This window comes from Ursus americanus, chromosome 7, assembly GCF_024610735.1.
Source record: "Ursus americanus isolate L20-20 chromosome 7, mUrsAme1.1.p, whole genome shotgun sequence".
Taxonomy (NCBI): Eukaryota; Metazoa; Chordata; class Mammalia; order Carnivora; family Ursidae; genus Ursus; species Ursus americanus.
The window spans coordinates 28,347,729-28,371,833 of record NC_142133.1 but is presented as its reverse complement, the minus strand read 5'-3'; the positions used below and the strand labels follow the sequence as shown (position 1 = coordinate 28,371,833).

The 24,105-nt window shown below is 36.7% G+C and overlaps 1 protein-coding gene and 1 pseudogene across 4 annotated transcripts in view; both read left to right on the top strand.

Moving 5' to 3' along the window:
* The window catches only part of USP34 (ubiquitin specific peptidase 34), a 240,466-nt gene that overhangs the window by 59,882 nt on the left and 156,479 nt on the right, over positions 1 to 24,105 (top strand). For all 4 annotated transcript variants that reach the window (XM_045788051.2, XM_045788052.2, XM_045788049.2 and 1 more), the window contains exons 6-10: positions 8,482 to 8,549; positions 11,478 to 11,670; positions 12,691 to 12,752; positions 23,400 to 23,481; positions 23,567 to 23,659. In XM_045788051.2, coding sequence (XP_045644007.2) covers positions 8,482 to 8,549; positions 11,478 to 11,670; positions 12,691 to 12,752; positions 23,400 to 23,481; positions 23,567 to 23,659 — 498 coding nt within the window. The remainder of the gene's footprint in view (positions 1 to 8,481; positions 8,550 to 11,477; positions 11,671 to 12,690; positions 12,753 to 23,399; positions 23,482 to 23,566; positions 23,660 to 24,105) is intronic.
* LOC148109654 (small ribosomal subunit protein uS8 pseudogene) lies at positions 12,761 to 19,972 on the top strand (annotated as a pseudogene).

The following is a 24,105-nucleotide window of genomic DNA, read 5'->3' as shown; positions in this document are numbered from 1 at the left end:
GATTTTAGGGTTGTTTGTTCTAGTTCTGTGAAAAATGCTGTTGGTATTTGCATAGGGATTGCATTAAATGTGTAGATTGCTTTGGGTAGTATGGACATTTTAACAATATTTATTCTTTAAACCCGAGTGTGGAATATCTTTCTGTTTCTTTGCATTGTCTTGAATTGCTTTATAGAAGTTTCAGAGTGTAGGTCTTTCACCTCCTTGTTTAAGTGTATTCCTAGATATTTTATTATTTTTGGTGCAATTGTAAATGGGGTTGTTTTTCTTAATTTCTCTTTCTGTTGCTTCATTATTAGCGTACAGAAATGCAGTGGGTGGATTTCTGTACATTGATTTTGTGTATTTTAATTTTCTTGGATTCATTTATCAGTTCTAGTGTTCTGGTGGAGTCTTTAAGGTACTATGTATATAGTATCATGTCATCTGCAAATAGTGAAAATTTTATTTCCTCCTTACTGATTTTGATACCTTTTTTTCCTTTTTCTTGTCTGATTGCTGTGGCTAGGACTTCTACTAGCATCTTGATTAAAAGTGGTTAAGAGTGGACTTCTTGTCTTATTCCTGACCTTAGGGGAAAAGCTCTCAAGTTTTTCACCACTAAGTCTGATGTTGGCTGTGGGTTTTTCATATAAGGCCTTTATTATGTTGAGATGTGTTCCGTCTAGACCTACTTTGTTTTGAGAGTTTTTACAATGAATGGATGTTGTACTTTGTCACATGCTATTTCTGCACTTATTGAAATGATCATATGGTTTTTATCCTTTCTCTTGTTTATGTGATGTGTCATACTGATTGGCGAATATTGAGCCATCTTGCATCCTGGGAATAAATGCCACTTGATTGGTGGTGTATGATTTTTTTTTTTTAATGTTTTGTTGGATTTGGTTTGCTAATAATATTGTTGGGGATTTTTGCATCCATATTCGTAAGAGCTATTGGCCTCTAGTTTTCTTTTATTATGGTGTCTTTATCAGTTTTTTATTTCAAGGTGATACTGGTGTCCTAGAATGAATTTAGAAGTTCCTTCCTCTTCTGTTTGTGGAATAGTTTGAGAAGAATAGGTATTAATTCTTCTTTAAATGGTTGGTAGAAATATCTGTAAAGCCATCTGGTCATGGACTTGTATTTTTGGGAGTTTTTGATTACAGATTCAACTTCATTATTGGTAATTGGTCTATTCAGATTTTCTATTTATTCCTGCTTTAGTTTTGGTAGGTTATATGTTTCTTGGAATTTATCCATTTGTTCTAAGCTGTCTGATTTGCTGGCATATAGGTTTTCATAATGTTCTAAAATTGTATTTCTTTGGTGTAGCGATTTTGTTTCTTTAGGTCCTTTCTCTCTCCCTCTCTCTCTCTTCTTTAAGGATTAGTGCTAGAGGTTTATCACTTTTGTTCACCTTCTCAATGAACCACCTCCTGGTTTCCTCTGTTCTTTTGTTTCTTTTTAGTTCATGTATCATTTATGTCTGCTCTGATCTTTATTATTTCCTTTCTTTTCCTGGGTTTGGGTTTTGTTTCTTCTTTTTCTAGCTCCTTTAGGTGTAAAGTTAGGTTGTTTATTTGAGATTGTTCATACTTCTTGAGGTAGGCTCAATGCTTTCCTCTTTTTAAATATATTTTTTTGAAGATTATTTATTTGACAGAAAGAACACAAGCAGGGGAAGCAGGAGAGAGAAGCAGGCTCCGTGCAGAGGAGGGAGCGCAATGTGGGGCTCAATCCCAGGACCCTGGGATCACAACCTGAGCTGAAGGCAGATGCTTAACTGAGCCACCCAGGTGGCCCTTAAGCTTCTGTTTTTAAGTAATTGCTTCACTCAAAATGGGGTTTGAAACCACAGTCCTGAAATAAACAGTTGCATGCTTCACTGACTGAGCCAGCCAGGTGCCCCTATATACTTCTCTTTTGCCGTATCCTCAAGATTTTGGACTTTTGTGTTTTCATTTTCATTTGTTTCTGTGTAATTTTTTATTTCTTTTGTGATTTTTTTCCCCATTGATTATTTATTTTAAAGATTTTATTTATTTATTGACACAGAGCACATGCGCAAGCAAGGGGAGCAGCAGTGGGAAAGGGAGAAGCAGGCTCCCCACTGAGCAGGGAACCCAGTGTGGGGCTTGATCTCAGGATCATGACATGAGCCAAAGGCAGACAATTAACCGATGGAGCTACCCAGGCACCCCCATTCATTATTTAGTAGCATGTTATTTAACCTCCATGTATTTATGTTCTTTCCAGAGTTTTTCTTGTGGTTGATTTCTAGCTTTATAGCATTGTGGTTAGAAAAGATGTGTAATATGACTTCGATTGTTTTGAATTTGTTGAGATTTGGTTTTTGGCCTAGTAAGTAAATTGGAAAATGTTCCATGTGCACTTGAAAAGAATGTGCATTCTGTTTTACGGTGGAATGTTCTGAATACGTCTGTTAAATCCATGTCCAGTGTGTCATTCAAAGCCACTGTTTGCTTGTTGATTTTCTGTTTGCATGATCTGTCCATTGATGTAAGTGGAGTGTTAAAGTTCCCTACTACTATTATGTTTCTGTTGACTGTTTCCTTTTAGTTTTAATAACTCTTTTATGTATTTGGGTGCTCCCATATTGGGTGCATAAATATTTAAAATTATATCTTCTTGTTGGATTGTCTCATTATTCTCGTGTATCTTTGTCTCTTGTTACAATCTTTGTTTTAAAGTCTTACTGTTTTCTGATACAAATATTGCTATCTCGGCTTTCTTTAGATAACCATTTGCATGACAAATGTCTCTCCATTCCCTCACTTTTTTATTATTTATTTATTTAATTTATTTAATGATGCGAATGGGGAAGGAGCAAAGGGAGAGGGGCAAGCGGACTCCGTGCTGAGCTGGATGTGGGGCTCAATCCCATCACCCCGAGATTGTTCTGAGCCAAAATCAAGAGACAGATGCTCAGCCACCCAGGCGCCCCTCCATCCTCTCACTTTCAGTCTACACATGTCTTTCAGTGTGTACTGAGTCTGTTGTAGGCAGCATTCTAGATGGGTCTTGCTTTATTATCCATTCCATCACTCTGTGTCTTTGATTGGGGTGTTTAATCCATTTACGTTCAAAGTACTTATTGATATGTATTTATTTCCATTTTATTACTTGTGATTGTTTCTATAGTTTTTTTTCTGATTCTTTCTTCGCTTGTGCTCTTTCATGGTTTGTTGGCTCTAGTAATATAGTTGCATTCCTTTCACTTTATTGTTTGCGTATTTATTATTGGTTTCTGACTTGCGGTTGCCATTAGGTTTGTATATAACATCTTATGCATATAGCAGTCTGTATCAAGTTGATGGTCATTTAAGTTTATTTTTTAAGGTTTTATTTAGTGAAATAGAGCAGTTGAGCACAAGTGGGGGGAGGGGCAGAGGGAAAGAATCCTCAAGCAGACTGTCCACTGAGTGAGGAGCCAGGTGTGGGGCTTCATCCCACGACCCATGAGATCATGACCTCAGTTGAAACCAAGAGTCGAACAGCCAATCAAAGGAGCCACCCAGGTGCCCCTTAAGTTTATTTTAATGGTTTTACTTTTTTAAATTTTAGATTCCATTATAATTAAAATATGTTATATTATTAGTTTCTGCTTAAGTTAAATCCCTTCTTTACCCTTCCCTCAACGTTTTAGGTATATGGTGTCATATTTTACATCCTTTTTTTTTTTTTTTAAGATTTTATTTGACAGAAAGAGCATGAGTGGGGGGAGGGGCAGAGTGAGAAGCAGACTGTCCACTGTATAGGAGCCTGATGTGGGGCTCAGTCCTAGGACCCCTGGGATCATGACCTGAGCCAAAGGCAGACACCCAACTGACTGAGCCACCTATGCTCCCCTGCTTTTATTTTTCATACTCACTTATGGTCTTTACTTTTTATTCCAAGAGTCCCCTTTAATATTTCTTGTAGGTCTGGTTTAATGGTCATGAACTCCTTCAGTTTTTGTTTGAGAAACTCTTTATCTATTGTATTCTGAATGATGCCCTTGCCTAGATAGAGTATTATTGGCTGCAGATTTTTCCCTTTGAACACTTTGAATATGTCCTGACCCCTCCTTCTGGTCTGCAGAGTTTCTGCTGAAAAATACGCTCATAGCCTTACAGGTTTCCCTTGTTTGTAACTGTCTCCTCTTCCTGCTTTAAATTTTTTTTCTTTATTGCTAGTTTTTGCCGTTTTAATTACTGTGTGTCTTGGTGTCGAGCTCCTTGCATGGAATTTGGGGTGATCTCTGTGCCTCCTGTATCTGGATATCTATTTCCTTTCCCAGATTAGGGAAGTTTGCAGCTATTATTTCTTCAAATAAATTTTCTGGCCCCATCTCTATATTCTTCTGAGATCCCTACAATTCAAATGTTGTTATGCTTGATGGAGTCACTGAGTTCCCTAAGTCCATTCTCAGCTTGCACAATTCTTTCTTCTGCTTTACTCAGCTTGGTTTCTTTCCATTACTCTGTCTTCTGGGTTATTAATTCATCCCTACGCTTCCTCTAGCCTGCTATTTTTTCCACCAAGTGTATTTGAAATTTCATGTGTTGTGTTCTTGATCTCTGATTGGTTCTTTTTAATCTCTTGTGTTAAGGGTTTCAGTGATGTCCTCCACTGTTAACTCAAGTCCAGTTGGTATCTTCATGATCATTATTTTAAGTTCTCTTTCAGGCATGTCTAACTGGGTCTGGAGCCTGCTTAGGATTCTCTCTCTTCCTCTCCCTCTGCCCCTCGCCTCTGCTCGCGCTCTAAAAAAATAAAATTCCAGACTTCAAGTTCTCCTGGTTTTATGAGCTCTCTCTTTCAAAGGCAAATGTTGAAAGCCAGTTTTATTTTGCCTTTCTTTGTGCCACTGGCTCCCTCCCTAATGCCATTGGCTCCCAGACCACATCTTTTCCCTTCTTACCTACTTTGATGTGGTCTCTTCCCTATCGTTACTTGTGAGTTTGTTCTGGAGGTGTTTCGGTTTTCTGGGTTTTCGCGGACGTGTTATCTAGTTGTATCTGTGCAACTAGGAGAGCTGCTGTCTTCTCAGCCTCCTCCAAGGTGTTACATGTCTTTATTAGATTTCTCATAGACATAACATTTTTTGGAACTGTTCTAAGGAGAACTTTTTTTTTTTAAAGATTTTATTTATTTGAGAAAGAGTGAGGAGGGGGAGAGGCAGAGGGAAGAGGCAGACTCCCCAACAGGGAGCAGGGAGCCCAACGTGGGACTCGATTCCAGGACCAAAGGCGGGCGCTTAACCAACTGAGCCACCCAAGCACCCTGAGAACATTTTTTTAAAGATTTGATTCATTTATTTGTGGGAGAGAGAGAATGAAAGAGCAGGGAGGAGGGTCAGAGGGAGAGGGATAGGCAGGCTCTGCACCCTGCTCAGCAGGGAGCCTGATGTGGGGCTCAATCCCAGGACCCCAGGATCTCAACCTGAGCTGAAGGCAGACGCTTAACTGACTGAACCACTCAGGCACCCCTTTGGGAGAATATTTTTGAAAATTTATTATTTGTTCCTAGTAATAAATAAAATATGTGCATATATAATATAGTTTGTGTATGTACATGTATATGCGTACGTATTATTCATATTAACCTCATAAGCACCAGTTCTGCCAAACCAGTTAATTCTAGAAACATTTATATGAAAGGTATTTTGGATTTTCTGCTCACATAATCATGTTTTCTCAGAGTAATAATGTTTTTAATTGCAATATAGTTGACATACAATGTTACATTATTTTGAGGTGTATAACAGAGTCCTTTGACAAGTCCATATGTTATGCTATGCTCACAAGTGTAGCTACCATCTGTCACCGTTGATACAATCCCATTATAATATGATTGACCATATTTCCTATGCTGTACTTTTTATCTTTGTGACTTATTCCATAAGTGAAAGTTTGTATTTCCTACTCCTCTTATCCCATTTTGTCCATTACCCCACACCCCTCCCCTTTGGCAACCACCAGTTCTCTGTATTTATGGGTCTGTTTCTGTTTTCTATTAGTTGGTTTGTTTTGATATTTAGATTCCATGTGTAAGTGAAATCATAAGGTATTTTTCTTCCTCTGTCTTATGTCACTTAGCATAATACTGTGTAGGCCCATTCATGTTGTTGCTTATGGAAAGATACCATTCTTTTTTATGGCTGAATAATATTTTATTATTATATGCGTGTATATGTGTATATAATTAATTTTTTGAGGAACCTCCATACTGCTTTCCACAGTGGCTGCACCAGTTTATGTTCTCACCATCATGCATGAGGTTTCATTTTTTCCACACCCTACCAACACTTAATTTTTTTTTTAATTTAAGATTTTATTTGAGAGAGAGAGAGAGTGCAAGCAGGGGGGAAAGGGAGAAGCAGGCTCCCCACTGAGCAAGGAACCTGTCATGGGGCTCGATCCCAGGACCCTAAACATGAACTGAGCCAAAGGCAGATGCCTAACTGACTGAGCCACCCAGGCACCCTTAATTGATCTCTTTGATTCTTGTCATTCTGACAAGTATAAGGTGATAACTCATTGTGGTTTTGATTTGCATTTCCCTGATGATTTTTAGTGATGTTGAGTGTCTTTTCATGTGTCTGTTGGCCATCTGTATGTCTTCTTTGGAAAAATGTCTGTTTGGACCCTCTGCCCATTCTTAATCAGATTATTTTTTGTGTTGTATAAATTACATATTTTGGATATTAACCCTTTGTCAGGTATGTCATTTGCAAATTTCTCCTTCCATTCAGTAGGTTGCCTTTTAGTTTTGTTGATTATTTCCTTCACTGTGTAAAAGCTTCTTATTTTGGTGTAATCAGAATAGATTATTTTTGCTTTTTTTTTTTTTTTCCTGAAGAAACATCTAGAAAAATGTTGTGGGATGATGTTCAAGAGATTACTGCCTATGTTTTTTTGAGGAGTTTTATGGCTTTAGATCTCACATTTAGATCTTAAATCCATTTTGAATTTATTTTTGTGTATGGTGAGAGAAAGTGGCCCGGTGTCATTCTTCTGCATGTAGCTGTCCAGTTGTCAAAACACCATTTATTGAAGAGACTTCTTTTTTCCTCATATGTCCTTGCTGGTTTTGTTGTGGACTATTTGACCATATATATATTCAGGGTTCAATTCTGGATTCTCTGTTCTCTTCCATTGATCTGTATATCTGTTTTTGTGCCAGTACTATATTGTTTTGATTACTAGAGCTCTGTAATATAACTTGAAGTCTGGAATTGTGATGCCTCCAGCTTTCCTTTTCTTATTTTTATGGCTATTTGGGGTCTTCTGTGGTTCCATACAAATCTTAGAATTATTTGTTCTAGTTCTGTGAAAAATGTTGTTAGTATTTGGATAGGGATTGCATTGGATCTGTAGATTGCTTATGGCCATTTCAGTGGTATTAATTCATTCTTCCAATCCATGAAAATGGAATCTTTTTTGTGTCCTCTTCAGTTTCTTTCATCAGTGTTTCATAGTTTTCAGAGTACAGGTCTTTCACCTCCTTGATTAAGTTTATTCCTAGGTATTTCTTACTTTTGCTGCAATTACAAATGGAATTTAAAAAAATTTTTTCTGCTACTTTGTTAAGTAATACTGGTTTTAATGCTTCATTTTTAGTGTTAACGACTTTTATTTTATACTGTCTAGGACTTTCTGATCAATTAGAATTAAAGGTGTTCTTGTTTTATTCCTAGTCTTAGAAGGAGAAGTTTTAACATTAAACCATTAGTATAGTGTTTGCTATAAAACTTACATAGGTATATTTCATTAGAGTGGAACCATACATTCTTTATTTCCAAATTTATTTTTAAGTTGTGTCCCTTGCTTTTGGTAAGGCTTAGTATTATAGCTTGTTGTTTGATAATTTGCTTAGGATTTTTATTCTTATCTGATACTTAAGCCATTAATTATGAGAATAAAACTATAAAGTAAGCATATTTTGAAATGGCTTGGAGTATCATGGAGAAAAAATTATAACTTACTATATTTTAGATTGCGGTACTTACAGTAAGTTTAATTCAGTAAATTGTTGATATTGTAATCTATAAAATGTTTCCTTAGATGGATATTGAAATGACTAGAAATCACAGGTAATTTGGTATTTTTTAGAAGAAAGGATGGGATTTTGTATTAAAAACTAAGATGTCTTATAAAGCTAATTTACTGCTATGTTATTTGTGGTGCTATCATACAAAGAGGTATGGAGTATCATGTAGTAAGATGCTATTACCTGGATAGGTAGGTAGTAGTCCCTTTTCAGCAAGGCAGTAACACTCTTTAGATTGATTTTATGTATGTTTCAAAAATGTATATAGGTTACTTACTTGATATGTGTGTAATCATGTTTTTTAGTTTATCCTTTTAAAAATATGTAAAATGTATGTAGTTTTAAAACCAACAAAATATTAAATGTTCTTGTTTATAGTTACAGTGACTTGTATTTCACATAATCATTACACATTAATGTTATATTTATGTTTCTTTATAGATTAGAATATGGCTACATATCCCTGCTGTCATGCAGCACATTATCCCTTTTAGGACCTATGTTATTAGGTAAGTTTATAAAATCTTTTCCCCTTGATTAACAATGTAATACATTTAAATAGTTCATAACATAGTGTAGAATTATGTTGTTGGAAAGTCTCTTGTACTCATATCTTCTAGAGAGAATTTTAATAAACAGTTTGATGTATAATATTTTTTATGCTCATGCAGGCTCATATTTAATGTTTACTTTTAAGCAATTTGTGGTGGACCTTTTTTCTTTTTTAAAGATTTTATTTATTTATTTTTAAAAAGATTTTATTTATTAGAGAGAGAGAGGGAACACAAGCGGGGGAGTGGGAGAGGAAGAAGCAGGCTTCCTGCTGAGCAGGGAGCCTGATGTGGGGCTCGATCCCAGGAGAGCTCGATCCCAGGCATCATGACCTGAGCCGAAGGCAGTTGCTTAATGACTGAGCAACCCAGGCACCCCGGTTTTTTAATTTTTAAGTAGTACCTACACCCAGCAATGGGCTCAAACTTAAAACCCCTTCCTAGATCAAGAGTTGCATGCTCCACCAACTGAGCCAGCCAGATTCTCCTAGACCTTTTTTTGTTTTTCCTCTTTTTCATGAACTTATAAAGAGTTAACAGTGGTTACGTGGTGTTCTGTATGTAGTCAACAAAGATATGCTAAATACTATGTACTAGGCATTGGGGATATAGCAGAGAAGAAAGGATTTCTCTTTTTGTGCAGTCTCTGTATCAAATAAGTAGATGATACAGTTTATCAGAAAGTCATGAATATTACAGAGAAAAGTTGCAGCAAAGGTGAATTGACAATTTTAGAGGGTAGGTCACAATTTTAAATACGGGGTTATAAAAGGCCTAATTGAGAAGGAGGAGGTGACATTGGAGTTTAAGTCTCAGTTTAAGAAGGAAACCTAAGAGTATGGAGAAAGAATTGTATTGATTAGAGTTGGAGTATGAACTGTTGAGTTCTAAGATTGTAGTTTTTGGTAATTTTTATGAGTTCTTTATACTTTTTCTCACTCATTTGCAAATATTTGAGTGCCTGTTTTCCCGTTATATTTGAGTTTTTGGAGAATGTATCATGAAAAGAATCAGTGATGAATCCTATGCAAGTAAGTAATGTGATAGAGGAGAGAATAGGAGATCTTTCTGAGAGGTGGCATCTGAAGATCATGAATCAGCTAATCAGATGATAGTTGGAAGAACATATTCCAGGTAGAAGGAACATAGGATGTAAGCTGTGATGTTGTAAAGAATATGATATTAAAGAAAGTAGAAGCAGACTGTTGTGGAATATAATGTGTAAGGGGGACTAATTATGATACGAGGTTGGATAAGCAAGGACAGGTTATTCAGGACCCTAAAGCCAGTATGAAGAGTTTGGATTTAATTTTAGCAAAGGGAATCTATTGAATGGTTTTCAGTGGTGAGTCATGATGATTTTTAGAAGATCACTTTGGCTTTTAAATGGATCATAAATTGTAGGATTGTTGGAGTAGAAGCTGGGAGACAACTGAGAGGTTAATGTAGTAGTCCTGGAAAGGAATGATGGTATGATGGTTACTGGTACGAGGATTGTTTATGGTGATTTTGAAAATTGAATTGATGTAAGTGAAAATAAAACGGACAAGACTGGTGATTCTGGGTTTTAAAGGGGGTAAGCATCACTTAAGTCCTCCACCTCAGTTTCCCTTTTGTGTTGTAGCATTAACTGAGATGTGAAAGACTGGGAGAAGCTTCCAGACTTAATTTTGAGATGCCTGTGGGACATTTAAGTGGCACTGGTGAATTGGGAATATAAGATATAATTAAGAGCAGTATCATTAATTGAGTTATCAGCATAAGGACAGCAATTATTAAACACCTCATGGAAGTGAATGAGAGGTTATCTGGGGAGAGAATCTAGAAAGTGAATACAAGTGTGTTGAGGATAGAAGCCTTTGTATCAGTTCGCTTTTGCTGTGTAAGAAAACAACTGCTAAATCTTAGTGACTTAAAATTTATAGCCATTTATTATTTCTCACAGTTCTTGGTCTGACTAGTTCCTTTGTTCTGTGCTGACTTGGCTGGAACTGCATGCTCTAAGGGTAGCACCTTACTCATATATCCTCTGGTTGACAGGCTGATTGTTACTGGAAGCGGAGGCGAGTTCCTATTCATCTTGCAGTTGGCTAGATGTTAGTTGAGGCATCAGCCGTGTCTCCTTTATCCAGCAGCCTAACCTGGGTTCCTTTTCTTGGTGATGGAAGAGTTCCCATCAAGAAAGGGCAACCTCAAAGGCTTTTTAAGCTGTTTATGTCACATCTTTTATTGTTCCATTGGTCAAAGCAACTTTCATGGCAAAGCTCAGATTCAAAGGAATAGAGAAATAGATGACACCTCTTGATAGGAAGAGTGGCAAAGTTGTATTGCAGAGACCTCTGTGTAAAGTGATAGGAGTAGTTTGGGGCCATTTTCCAATCCATTACAAACCTCAAGGATTACTAATGTTGAAAGGTTGGATAGAGGAGGAAGAACTAACCAAATAGAATAGACAGGACCTGAGGAAAGCCAGTGGTTTGTGATGTTTGGAAGCCAAATAAGACTAATTTTTAAGATATGCACATTTTAAAGAGTTTTGGCTGTGTGGGGAGTAGCTGTACTGTTACATATGAAAGCAGCAGGAGCTGTATTCATGACAGGTATGAGAATAAAAAGCTTCACTGGAGGTGCAGAATCCAATGTTAAATGACTTGGCTCTTGGCAGTTTCTGATTCAAGTTGGGCTCAGCAAAGGGCACAGTACGTCAGGTCACAATCTTTGAAGCATCACTAGAAATAATTTAAATTGTGAATTTCAATCCTAGGATGTCAGGTTCTACTTTACTAAACATTTTGGAGGTGTGGAGCAAACAAATATTATTGAATTATTGAAGGATCTTTAGGAATATTTTGCAAGTTTTTATGTTTTATTTCTGAATCGTTTAAGGTATTTATGCAAGCTCTCTGATCAGGAGTTAAGACAGAGTGCGGCTCGAAACATGGCTGACTTAATGTGGAGTACAGTGAAAGAACCACTGGATACAACATTATGCTTTGATAAAGAAAGCCTAGATCTTGCATTTAAGTACTTCATGTCACCGACTTTGACTATGAGATTGGCTGGACTAAGTCAGATAACGGTAAGCTATATTTATTTGGGTCATTTTTTATTTGCCTTCTACACTGTCATCATCATCATCATACCTGGAACACTTATGTGAGGCATTGTGGTAAGTATTTTACATGTGTTACTTTGTATGGTCCTAATAAATAATTTCAGTATTTTCCTTATTTATTTATTTTAAAGATTTTTAAAAATTCATTTATTTTGAGAGAGAGAAAGAGAAAGAGCACGAATCGGGGAAGGGGCAGAGGGGGAAGCAGGTTCTCCATTGAGCAGGGGCCCTGATGTGGGTCTCGATCCCAGGACCCTGGGATCATGACCTGAGTCTAAGGCAGACGTGTTTAACCGACTGAGCCACCCAGAAGCCCTGCAAATAATATTTTAAATAGAAATATATATTACTGTCTTGGGGATGAGATGGGGAGGAAGACCTGGTATCCATGAGTCTGTATTCTTGCATAGTGGCAATTTGCTAGAACCAAGTAGTTAGCTGAATCCTTTAGAATGGATATGCTTTTTCTAGTATACCAAGGTCTTCTGGAAGTTTACTCCTTTGTAGTTCTTCCCTGTTTTTGTAGTGTGTTTTATTCTTGAAGTAACTAGATTTTACCCAGGTATTGGACTTTGTAAATATTGAAAATACTTGACATTTTTCTAAAGTACATCTTAAATGAATTTATTGAGGAAGTCTTTCCTTAAATTTTATGTCTGTAGTGAGTACCACTTGCTTGCATTAGATTTTTTTATTTTCCCCTTATTTAGCTTTGTTTTCTTGTTTTTTTCCTCATGTACTTAGTGGAATAAAGCGTGAGTATTACTGGTAGGATGAAATTATTTATTTTAACATGATAAAGGAAATAACCAGACTAATTGGTAAGTGTGTGTGTGAATCTCATTGTCTGTCTTACGTTTTATAATTTTCATCTGGTTATTGATTTTATATATATATCAAACCATGTTTCTTGACAGTTGGTAACATACCAGAAAAAATTTGTTAAAAAAAAAAAACCCTTTAATTTCTTTTCTCTAATTATAGAATCAACTTCACACCTTCAATGATGTATGCAATAATGAATCCTTGGTATCAGACACAGAAACGTAAGTAAGAACATTAATTTATACATAAGTATCTCATTTTATTGTGCAGCTGCTTATATGGTAAATAATAATTGTGACTATTAGGTTTGAAGTGTTTGCTAGGCCTTCTTTGCCTTGTGGCTTCATTTGTATAGTCTTGAATAAGCTTTCAGAACAGTGTGTTGAAACATTTGTTTTTTAAAAGGTATACCAACACGTAGTATTAGTGTCACAAAATGCAGAAGGGTACTATTCATACGGGAAAATTTAGTAGTAAAGAATATGGTATTGATAGTTTTCAGAAAGCACACTTGATGCCGATAATGTGAAGACCTCATTCAACACATTTTATGGGGGAAAACCAAGTTAATGATGTTCATGTTTAGAAAGAAGTAGTTGTTATAGCTTAGGGCTTTTCAGTATTTATTTATTCCAGTATTCCATTTAGGTGCTTGTCCAGTATAGAAATCCATTTTTAAATCTCATTTGGTTAGTAATATCTTTTGCTTGAACAGAGTTGTATAGTTTCAAGGTGTTAGAAAATTCATAATTATATGAATGAGTCATATTTTGCTTTACTCTTAACTTTTGTGCATTGATTTTAGTTCTGCCTTATGGAGTTAATCTCAGTTGAACCCAACTCTTCATGAATTTGAAAGCCAAAGATGGTGTCTCTTTACTCTTTTTCTTCTCCAGGCTAACGAGTTCTTATTCTTCCAAAATATGTTAGGGTGTTTAGATGTATTACCAGACCGTTCTTTCATCTCTGCCAACGTTCTTTGTTGATTATCCTCTTAAAAGATGTTGCCTGGAATTGGTCATAGCTTTATAAATTCTGGGTCATACTAGGAGTGCTATTTCCCACTGTACTATATTACATAGACTATATCCAGTATGTAAAACTACAGCTCTGGATTTCCCTTTTAATCCTTTAGTGCTGCCTCCTCCCTAAGACTGCCTAAGAGAATGTTAAATTTGGCAGTGCAGTAATCACCCCCCACCTCTGCCAAAAAAAAAAAAAAAATCCTGGAATATCAGTACAGTAACTTCACATGTCCAGGCTAGCTAGGTCTTTATTTTGCTGACACAGTGCATAGAAAGTAAGAAGGAATTCCATTAAAAAAAAAAAAAGAAAACAGGTATAGGCTGCCTGGGTGGCTCAGTCGGTTAAGCGTCTGCCTTCTGCTCAGGTCATGATCTCAGGGTCCTGGGATCAGGTCCTGCATCAGGCTCCCTGCTCAGCGGGGAGTCTGCTTCTCCATCTGCCCCCCCCCCCCCCAACGTGCTCTCGCTCTCTCTCTTTCTCTCAAAAATAAATAAAATCTTTAAAAAAAGTATAAGGGGGGCGCCTGGGTGGCGCAGCCTTTAAGCGTCTGCCTTCGGCTCAGGGCGTGATCCCGGCGTTCTGGGATCGAGCCCCACATCAGGCTCTTCTGCTGGGAGCCTGCTTCTTCCTCTCCCACTCCCCCTGCCTGTGTTCCCTCTCTCGCTGGCTGTCCCTGTCAAATAATAAAATCTTTAAAAAAAATAAAAAAATAAAAAAAATAAAAAAAGTATAAGGAATATGTATTCTAAAGACATGATAAAGAAAAGAGGGAGGAGAGTCAAAATTTTGAGGAATAGTGGGTAGAGGTAGTTCAAATTGAGAAGAGTTCTTACAATGTGAGAATATTGGAACAAATAGAAAAAATGTGATAAATATTGTTACAGCCTATGAATTGTGTCTCTCCTTTTTAGCAATTTTATTAAGGTATAGGTACTGTAACTATCATAAAATTCATGTTTTTATAGTGAATTTTAGGAAATTGACAGGGTTATGTGAAAATCATCGCAATCCAGTTTTAGAACATTGCCATCACTCCCGAAAGATCCCCTTTGTCAATTTGTAGTCAGTTCCTAGTCTTAGTCCCACTAATATACTTTCTTTCTATAGATTTACCCATTTCGGACATTTCATATGGATGGAATTATGAGAGTCATCTTTTTCATTTAGTTTCTTTCAGTTATTCTTTCATGATACTATTCTTTTTGAGGCTCATTTATGTTGTGGGGTGAAATAGTTCTTCATTCCTTCTTATTGCAGAATAGTATGACATTATGTAGGTACAGCATTCTGTTTTTCCATTTACCAGTTGTTGGCTATTTTGATTATTTCCACTCTTTGGTTGGTATGAATAATGCTCCTTTATTTTATTATTTTAAGGATTTATTTAGTTCAGAGAGAGCTTGTGCCCGCATGTGAGCGGGGGCGGGGGGGGGTGGGAGGAGAGGGAGAGCAGAGGGAGAGGGAGAGTGTCTCGGGCAGACTCCTCACTGAGCATAGAGACTGAGGTGAGGCTCGATCTTTTGACCCTGACATCATGACCTGAGCTGAAATCAAGAGTTGGACACTCAACTGACAAGGACCCGGGCGTCCCCTGTATAATGGTCCTTTAAATATTTGTGTACCTTTTCATGGAAATACGTTTCATTTCTCTTGGTAAATAGGAGTATAATTGCTGGTTTGTATGCTCATTTTATGTCTCACTTGTTAAAAAAAAATCATCAAAATGTTTTCCAACATAGCTGCATCATTTTACATTCCTACTAGTAATGTATTGAGGGATCCAATTTCTTCCCTTTCTCAGCAGGACTTGTTATTATCTGTGTTTTTGATTATAGCTATGCTAGTGGGCATAAAGTAGTATTTCATTATGGCTTTAATTTGCATTTCCCTAATTAATGATGTTGAGCATCTTTTTATATGGTTACATGCCATTCAATTTTGTGTTTTGCCTTTGTTGAATTGTTTATGCATTTTTTGGCCCAGTTTTTAATTAAATTGTCTTTTTTATGTACTAGCATAAGATCTGTACTACAGATCTGTACTCCAGAATGCTCATGGGTGCTTAAGAAGACTATTTCGCTTTTCTCCCATCTTTCTGTGCTACCGTAATGATGCACATGAATGTTCTGGCAGTTGCTCTCAGGAATATTAACAATGCCAAAAAGAGAGGCAGGTTCTAATTAGGCCATGCTCCAAAGTCATCTTCTGGTTTCTAACTGTGATGATGAAGCGTGTTTACATTGGTAAATTTGAAATCATTGATAAGCACAGAGCTGGGAAAGTTGTTTTGAACCTTACAAGCAGGTTAAACAAGTGTAGAGTGATCAGCTCCAGATTTGATATACATGTCAGAGATCTAGAAAAATGGCAGAATAACCTGCTCCTGTCCCACCAATTTGGTTTCATTGTACTGACAACTTCAGCTGGCATCGTGGACCATGTAAAAGCAAGATGAAAACACCCAGGAGGGAAAACACTGGCGTTCTTTTTCTAGGGATGTAATACATATGTGCAAATAACATGCCTCAGTGGACTCTTGCGCTTCCAAAAAAAAAAAAAAAAAAAAGCAGCTGTTTAAATTTTTTTTTTTTTTTTTGCTATTGTATGGAGTGTTGTATATAGATGTCTGTTAGGTCTAATGAGTTTGTCGTATTGTTTGTCTTCTGTATTCTTGATTTTCTGCCTAGTTCTGTTGAGAGTGGGTTATTGAAGTCTCCAATTCCATTTAATCCTCATTTGGTGGATTCTGTGTTTGTGAATTTGCCTGTTTGCTGCAATTTATTTCTCACCCCTAAATCAATACTTGAACTGCTTTGTGTACATGCACAGAACAGTAAAAAATTGGAGTCTCTCAACATACACATTCCCAGTTGAAGTCAAACAAGGTGATGCTCTGCCTTCTTGTCTTAGCGCTGTACAGAGGCGGCCAGAGGATGGAAATAGTAGCAGTCAATGAACTGTAGTGCAAGAAGCTCCAGTTCTGAGGCCATCTGAGTAGAAAGTGAATCCCAACTCTAGGTTAGTGGGACAGTCTCAGGCATGTCACCTGAACACTACTGAACCTCATTTTGTAAGAGAAAAAGTTGTTTATAGGACTTAAGATGAAAGTGTTTAGTATTAGCTAATTTGGTGCAGCAACTTTATAGAACTGTCATGAGCAACAAAATTGACCATATTGTCTTTATTTCACTTCAGTTGTGTGTATTTATGTGTGTATGTGTGCGTGTATATAATGGGATACTGTTCAACCATAAAGAAAGAATGAAATCTTGCATTCATGACAACATGGATGGACCTTGAGGACATGACAGTAAGTGAGATAAGTCACACAGAGAAAGACAGATACTGTAGGAACTCATATGTGGGCTTGAAAAACAATAAATCCAAGCTTGTAGTGACTGTTACTACAAGCAGGGGTGGGGAGGGAGTGAAATGGGTAAAAGGGCTCAAAAGGTATAAACTTCCAGTTAAAAAATAAGTTGGGGTTGTAACGTATAGCATGTCAACTATAGTTAGTAATACTGGACTGCGTATTTGGGAGTTGCTAAGAGATTAGATCTTAAAGGTTCTTATCACAAGGAAGAAATTTTTTTGTAACTGCATGGCAATGGATGTTAACTAGAGTTAGTGTGGTGATCATTTCATAATATATACAGATATTGATCATTGTTGTACACTTGAAACTTAATAAAATGTTGTATGTCATGGTCTCTGATGGCATTTTTACAGAAGGGGGAAACCTCCCTTGCCTTACCCTTACTGAAATGGGAGCTTCAAGATAAATTTTAGTTCTGTGAAATGCATGTCTTTAAATAAGTTTTGCATATGGGTAGTAGACCAAATTGTGTACGTAGACCGTGTAAGATTTGCATTTAATCAAACTTGAAGTCTTCCAGTCAAAGGCAGATGGCAAGTCACATTCTTGTACTGAGTCATGCTCAGTTGATGCTAATGATATGTTCTTCTTACCCATTAAAGCAGCAGGTGAGAATAATTTGAAAAAGGATTCAAGGGTTCAGTATTAGCTAATTTAGTGCAGTGGCTCTATATAGTATAACTGCCACAGAGAGTAGCAAGAATTGGCTGTATTGTCTTTTTCTCCCTTCAGTTCTTTTGCTTTTTGTTTCATGTATTTTGGGACTTTTTTTTAGGTCCGTATATGTTTATAGTTGTTATATGTTCATGATAATTTCATCCTTTTATCAGTATAATATGTCCCATTTTGTCTCTTGGAAACATTTTTTGGCTTAAAGTTTATTTTGTGTGATGTTAATATAGCCACTGCAACTTTATTGTTTTCATGGTATATCGTTCCATTCTTATTTTTTTCCCCATTCTCTTACTTTCAGCCTGTTTGTGTTTTTGGACCTAAAGCTTGTCTTTAATTAATTAATTAATTAATTTTTAAGTCTGTCTTTTGGAAGCAGCATATAGTTGGATTTAAAAACCAACCCCCCCCAATCCTATAATTTCTGCCTTTTTTTTTTTTTTTTTAAAGTAGGCTGCATGCCCAGTGTGGGGCTTGAGCTCAGAACCCTGAGATCAAGAGTTGTGCGCTCTACTGTCTGAACCAGCCAGGCGCCCTCCTCTCTGCCTTTTGATTGGCGTATTTAATCCATATACTCTTAATGTCATTCTGTATTTGGGTTTATGTCTGCTATTTTGTTATTGGTTTTCTATATGCTGCCTTTTTTGTTTTTCTGTTTCTCCTTTACTGCTTTTATCCTAATATGCCATTTTAATTCCATTGATTTTTTTTTAATACTTGAAAAATTATTTTCTTAGTGACTACATTGTAGGTTATAGAATGCATCTTAGTTGCTTAGTCTTTACTTCAAATTAATAATAATGGAATTTTAGTAAAATATGGAAATATTGTTCTATATCTCTGTTCCTTTGTTTCTGACAAGAAATCAGCTGTTAAACTTACTGTAGTTCCCTTGTACACACATTTCATTTTCTCTTTCTGATTTTAAGATTTTGCTCTTCACCTTTGGCTTTTAACAGTTTAATGATGAGTCTAGCTGTGTATCTCCTTGTGTATATCTATCTTAGTTTGAATTTGTTGTGATTTCTGTATGTGTAGATGAACTTTTTTTTTCTTATCAAAGTGGAACATTTTGGCCATAATTTGTGTAGGGTGTTTTTTGTTTTGTTTTTGTTTTTTTTGCTCTGCCCACTCCTTCTGGGAGTCCACTTAGATGTATGTTTCCAGAGCCCTGAGTAGTTGTGATTGATAATGTTGTTCAGTTTTATACTTGGCTAAGTTATAGTTACAGTTCTGAATTACTAGGAAAGTCCGTGGGTCTCCTTATAATACCTTGAAGGTACTGAAAGAATGAGGTTTATTTTTTATAATTAGTTGTTGAATTGTCTTTCTGTATCTTATGTAGGTCGGAGAATTGACTCATGGATCATAGCTTTTGTAGGGCTATCCAGGAATAGGTAAAATATATCAGTAGTTTTTTTAGGATTGTATTTATTTTAGAGATTGGGTAAGCAAGCAAGGGGAGGAGCAGGAGGGACAAGCAGACTCTGTGCTGAGCACAGAGCCTGACACAGGGCTTGATCCCATGACTCTGAGATCATGACCTGAGCCAAAATCAAGAGTCGGATGCTTAACTGTCTGAGCCACGCATGTGCCCCATTTTTTTAAAAAGATTTTATTTATTTATTTTAGAGATAACGTGCATGTGGGGGGGACATCAGTAGTTGTATTTTAATCTGTTACCTTTTGAGGCCCATATATCTAATTCATAGCATTTTTTTTTTCTGCTTTAGACTTTTAAATGGCTTTTTTTTTTTTTTAAGATTTTATTTATTTATTTGTCAGGGAGAGAGAGAGAGGGAGAGAGAGCACACAAGCAGGGGGAGCAGCCGGCAGAGGGAGAAGCAGTCTCCCCACTGAGCAAGGAGCCCGATGCGGGACTTGGTCACAGGACTCTGGGATCATGACTTGAGCCAAAGGCAGACGCTTAACCAACTGAGTCACCCAGGCGTCCCTTAAATGGCTTTTAAAATTCTTATATGTATAAACAACAAATTATTTCATCTTTTCAGTTTTTCTATGTGTAATTCATGTGGGTGGGAAGATATGGGAGCTCTCATGACAAGTCCTATTTTGAAACCTATTTTCTTCCACTCAGAATATATCTATCACTACTTTTTTCATTAAATAGCCATTTAAAAATGTTTTTAAAGAAATAGGCGATCTTGGGGCACCTGGGTGGCTCAGTTGTTAAGCGCCTGTCTTCGGCTCAGGGCGTGATCCCAAGGTCCTGGGATTGAGCCCCGCATCAGGCTCCTCTGCTGGGAGCCTGCTTCTTCCTCTCCCACGCCTCTGCTTGTGTTCCCTCTCTTGCTGGCTGTCTCTCTCTCTGTCAAATAAATAAATAAAATCTTAAAAAAAAAAAAATAGGCAATCTGAAGAAGCCTGTATCAAAGAAATTGAATCAAGAATTACTGACTTTGCTGGGCGCCTGGGTGGCTCAGTTGGCTGAGCGTCCAACTCTTGATTTCGACTCAGGTCATGATCTCATGGTTGTGAGATCAAGCCCTGTATTGGACTCCACGCCTGCTTAAGATTCTCTCTCTCCTGCCTCCCCCCTCCCCAAATTACTGACTTTGTAAAACAGAAAGCATCAGGTCCATAGGTGTTCACTGGTGAATTCTACATAATATTTAAAAAGAAATTTAAGGAAGAAGTTACCCTAATACCAAAACCAGATAAAGACACGTAAGAAAACCATAGACCAGGATGTCTCATGAACATAGATGCAAAAATCTTTATAAAATATAAGCAAATGAAATCCAGCAATGTATAAAAAGAACTATATGCTACAACCAAGTGAGTTTTATCTCAGGTATACACGTCTGGTTCAATTCATGTAATCTATCACATCAACAGGTTAAGGACGAAAAATCACATGATCATATGAATAGATAAAGAAGAAAACATTTGGCAAACTCGAACACTTAAGATAAAAACTCTCAGTAAATTAGGAATAGAGAGGAACTTCCTCAACTTGATAAAGAACCTACAGGTAACATCATATTAATAGAATCTCAAAGGTTTTCTGATCAGGAACAAGGAAAGTGTGTTACCTCTCATCATGTCTTTCAACATTGTACTGGAATCCTGCCTAATGCAGTAAGGCAAGGGAAGGAAATAAAAGTTACACCGGTTGGGAAGGAAGAAATTGGTCTTTGATTGGAGATGACATGATCATCTATATAGAAAACCTGAAAGAATTGACAGACTCATGGAACCTAGTGAAAAAGGACAGCAAGGTTACATGATACAAAGTGAATGAAAACTCACTTGCTTTTCTATATATCAGCATTGAAATTTGAAATTTATTATTTTAAAAAATATTTGAGAGCATGAGCAGAGAGGGGCAGAGGGACAAGCAGACTCCTTGCTGAGTGGGGAGCCCAAAGTGGGGCTTGATCCCAGGAGCCTGAGGTCATGACCTGAGCTGAAGTCAGATGCTTAACTGACTGAAATTAAGACATACTATACAATTGCAGTAATCAAGACAATGTGGAATTGATGACATAGATCAATGGAACAGAATAGAGAGCTCAGAAATAGACCATGTAAATATAGTTAGTTAATCCTTATAGAGGAGCAAAGGCAATAACATGAAGCAAAGATTAGTCTTTTCAACAAATGATATTGAAACAATTGGACAACCACATGCAGAAGAAAGAATCTAGACACAGACCTCTGTACACTTCATAAAAATTGAAAATATATCATACACATAAAATGCAGAACAATAGAACTCCTAGCAGATAGGAGAAAACCTAGATGACCTAATGACCTTTTAGATACAACACCATTATCCATTAAAGAAAGAATTGATAAGCTGGAGTTCATTAAAATTAGAAACTTGTGCTCTGCGAAAGGTAATGTCAAGAGAATGAGACGATAGCCACAGGCAGGGAGAGGGGGAAAATATTTGTGAAAGATGCGTCTGATGAAGGACTGTTATCCAAAATATACAGAGAGTCTTGAAATTTAACAGTAAGTACGTGAACAATCTGATTAAAAAGTATGCCAAAGATTTTCTCTGCCGTCTTGCCCTAGAAGATACACAGATGACAAGCGCATGAGAAGATGCCCTATATCCTCTTTCATCAGGGAAATGCAAATTAAAACATCAGTAAGATTCCACTGCACATCTATTAGAATAGTCAAAATTCAGAATACTGAGAACACTAAATGCTGAGAAGGATGTGGAGTAACAAGAACTCTCATCTATTGCTGGTGGGCGTGCATTCCACTTTGGAAGGCATTTTGGCAGTCTCAACAAAACTCAGCGTACTCTTACCATAGATCTCGCAGTTGTACTCCCTGATATTTACCCAGAGAAGTTGAAAACTAACATCTACACAAAAACCTGCACACAGATGTTTATATAAAGCAGCTTTATTCATAATTGTTGGAACCTAAAATAAACCAATGGGATATTGCTAAATGAAACAAAATAGAGAAATCTTATGCTGAGTGAAGGAATCCAGATTAAAAAAATTACGTAGTATATCTTTTTTTACACATGAAATTGTAGAAAACGAAAACTAATAAAGCAGATCACTGAAGAGTGTGGTCGTGGGGACTGGAAAAGGGATGGATGACAGAGGGGCTTAAGGATACCTTTTGGGTTAATGTGTGTGTTTATTATCTTGATGGTAGTGATGAATTCATAGACATAGACTAAATCTGAATCAAACTCTGTACTTTGAATGTGTTCAGTGTATTATATGTCATGTATATCTCAAAGGTGTAAAAGACAATTAACTGATAAACTCACACTCCCTTATTTGTAAAACCAATAAAGCAGGTTAACTTCTGTGCCAGTGAGTTATTAATTCTAAAAGAGAATTGGTAGCTCTTAAAAAATGAAGGGTAATCTAAAACTGTCGTAGGATGTTTACTTTTTGAAATGAATAAGATGCGGTAAATGTAACTAAGTTGTTCTGCATGATCAATTGATGTGTTTAGGGATCACTTAGTCACCTTAATAACTTTATTAATATCAGACACGGGACTTTCAGTTTGGCATTTAGAGAATTCTTTTTTTTTTTTTTTAACCCTTTTGGTAACCTATTTTTCTGATGTTACCTTACTATAGAGGGCATATTGGGAAACCTTCTCTGAATGCTGAAGTGCCTACTATGGAAATTAAAAAGTGGGAAGGCAAAGTCTTAGAGTGAAAAAATGTGTTGCTTATTGTTACACTTGGTATTTTCACCTGTGTGCTCCATATCTTTCCAGATTTGTCTTTGCTTGTTTATAAATTCAGGCAATATTACCATTTCTTTTAGTTATTCTTTTTTTTAAAAATTAAGATTTATTTATTTAAGACAGAGTGCATGAGCAGGAGGGGTAGAGGGAGACGGAGAGAGAATCTCATGCTCCATGTGGAGCATGGAGCCCAACCCGGGACTCAGTCCCATGACCCTGAGATCATGACCCCAGCCAAAGCCAAGAGTCAGACACTCAACCCACTGCGCTACTCAGGCTCCCCTCTTTTAATTACTCTTTGTGGTACTCTAACCAGTTAATTGTCTACAATCACTTCTTTGTAATATATTTGTGGTCAAATTTAGGTTTGTGGGGCACCTGGATGGCTCAGACTGTGGAGCATGTAGCATGTGACTCTTGATCTCAGGGTCATGAGTTCAAGCTCCACATTGGGCATGGAGCCTACTTAATAAATAAATAAACTCACCTTTAAAAAACATTTAGGTTTTCAACTGAATCTGCCTTTTCACTTGGGAAAAAATGATACTAATAATTTTTTAATGTGTTAACTATTTTTATTGTTTGATTTTAGGTCCATTGCAAAAGAACTTGCAGACTGGCTTATAAGCAACAATGTGGTAGAGCATATATTTGGACCAAATTTACATATTGAGGTTTGTGGAGAATTACTTGACTTCTCTGCTCTATTAAGAGAAGAATACTTTAGAAAATTAGTTATAATAAGTTTTTCTTTTCCAGATTATCAAACAGTGCCAAGTGATTTTGAACTTCTTGGCAGCAGAGGGGAGGTTGAGTACTCAGCATATTGATTGCATTTGGGCTGCAGCACAGGTAATATTAACAGCTTTCATTTATTAAGTGCTTCCTTATTATTTGTTTTAAGTGTTTTATTCCCTTATGAGGTAAGTTCTCTTATCCTAAAGTTCTGGCTACAGAAACTGAGACATAGAGAAAGTTGGGCATGGAATCTGGAGTCTGGCTTGGGAGTCTATGTCTACCATATTACAGGTAGAATTGAAGGAAACGAGAGTTAGTCAACTGGACATTGTACATGAAACCATCTTGGTTTATTAAGAGACATTTACCTATTATTTTTTGTTGATAAAGTAAACCTTTTTATCCTGAATGTTGTATTGGGGATTCTTTTTCCTATTATACTCTTTTCTTTTTTTCTTTAGTTTTTTTGTATCTACATGGTTCAAAATCCAAAAAATAAATATTAAAGTATATATTAGGTATTTTCCCTCCTCCAGTCCCTGTTTCCCAGGAATACCATT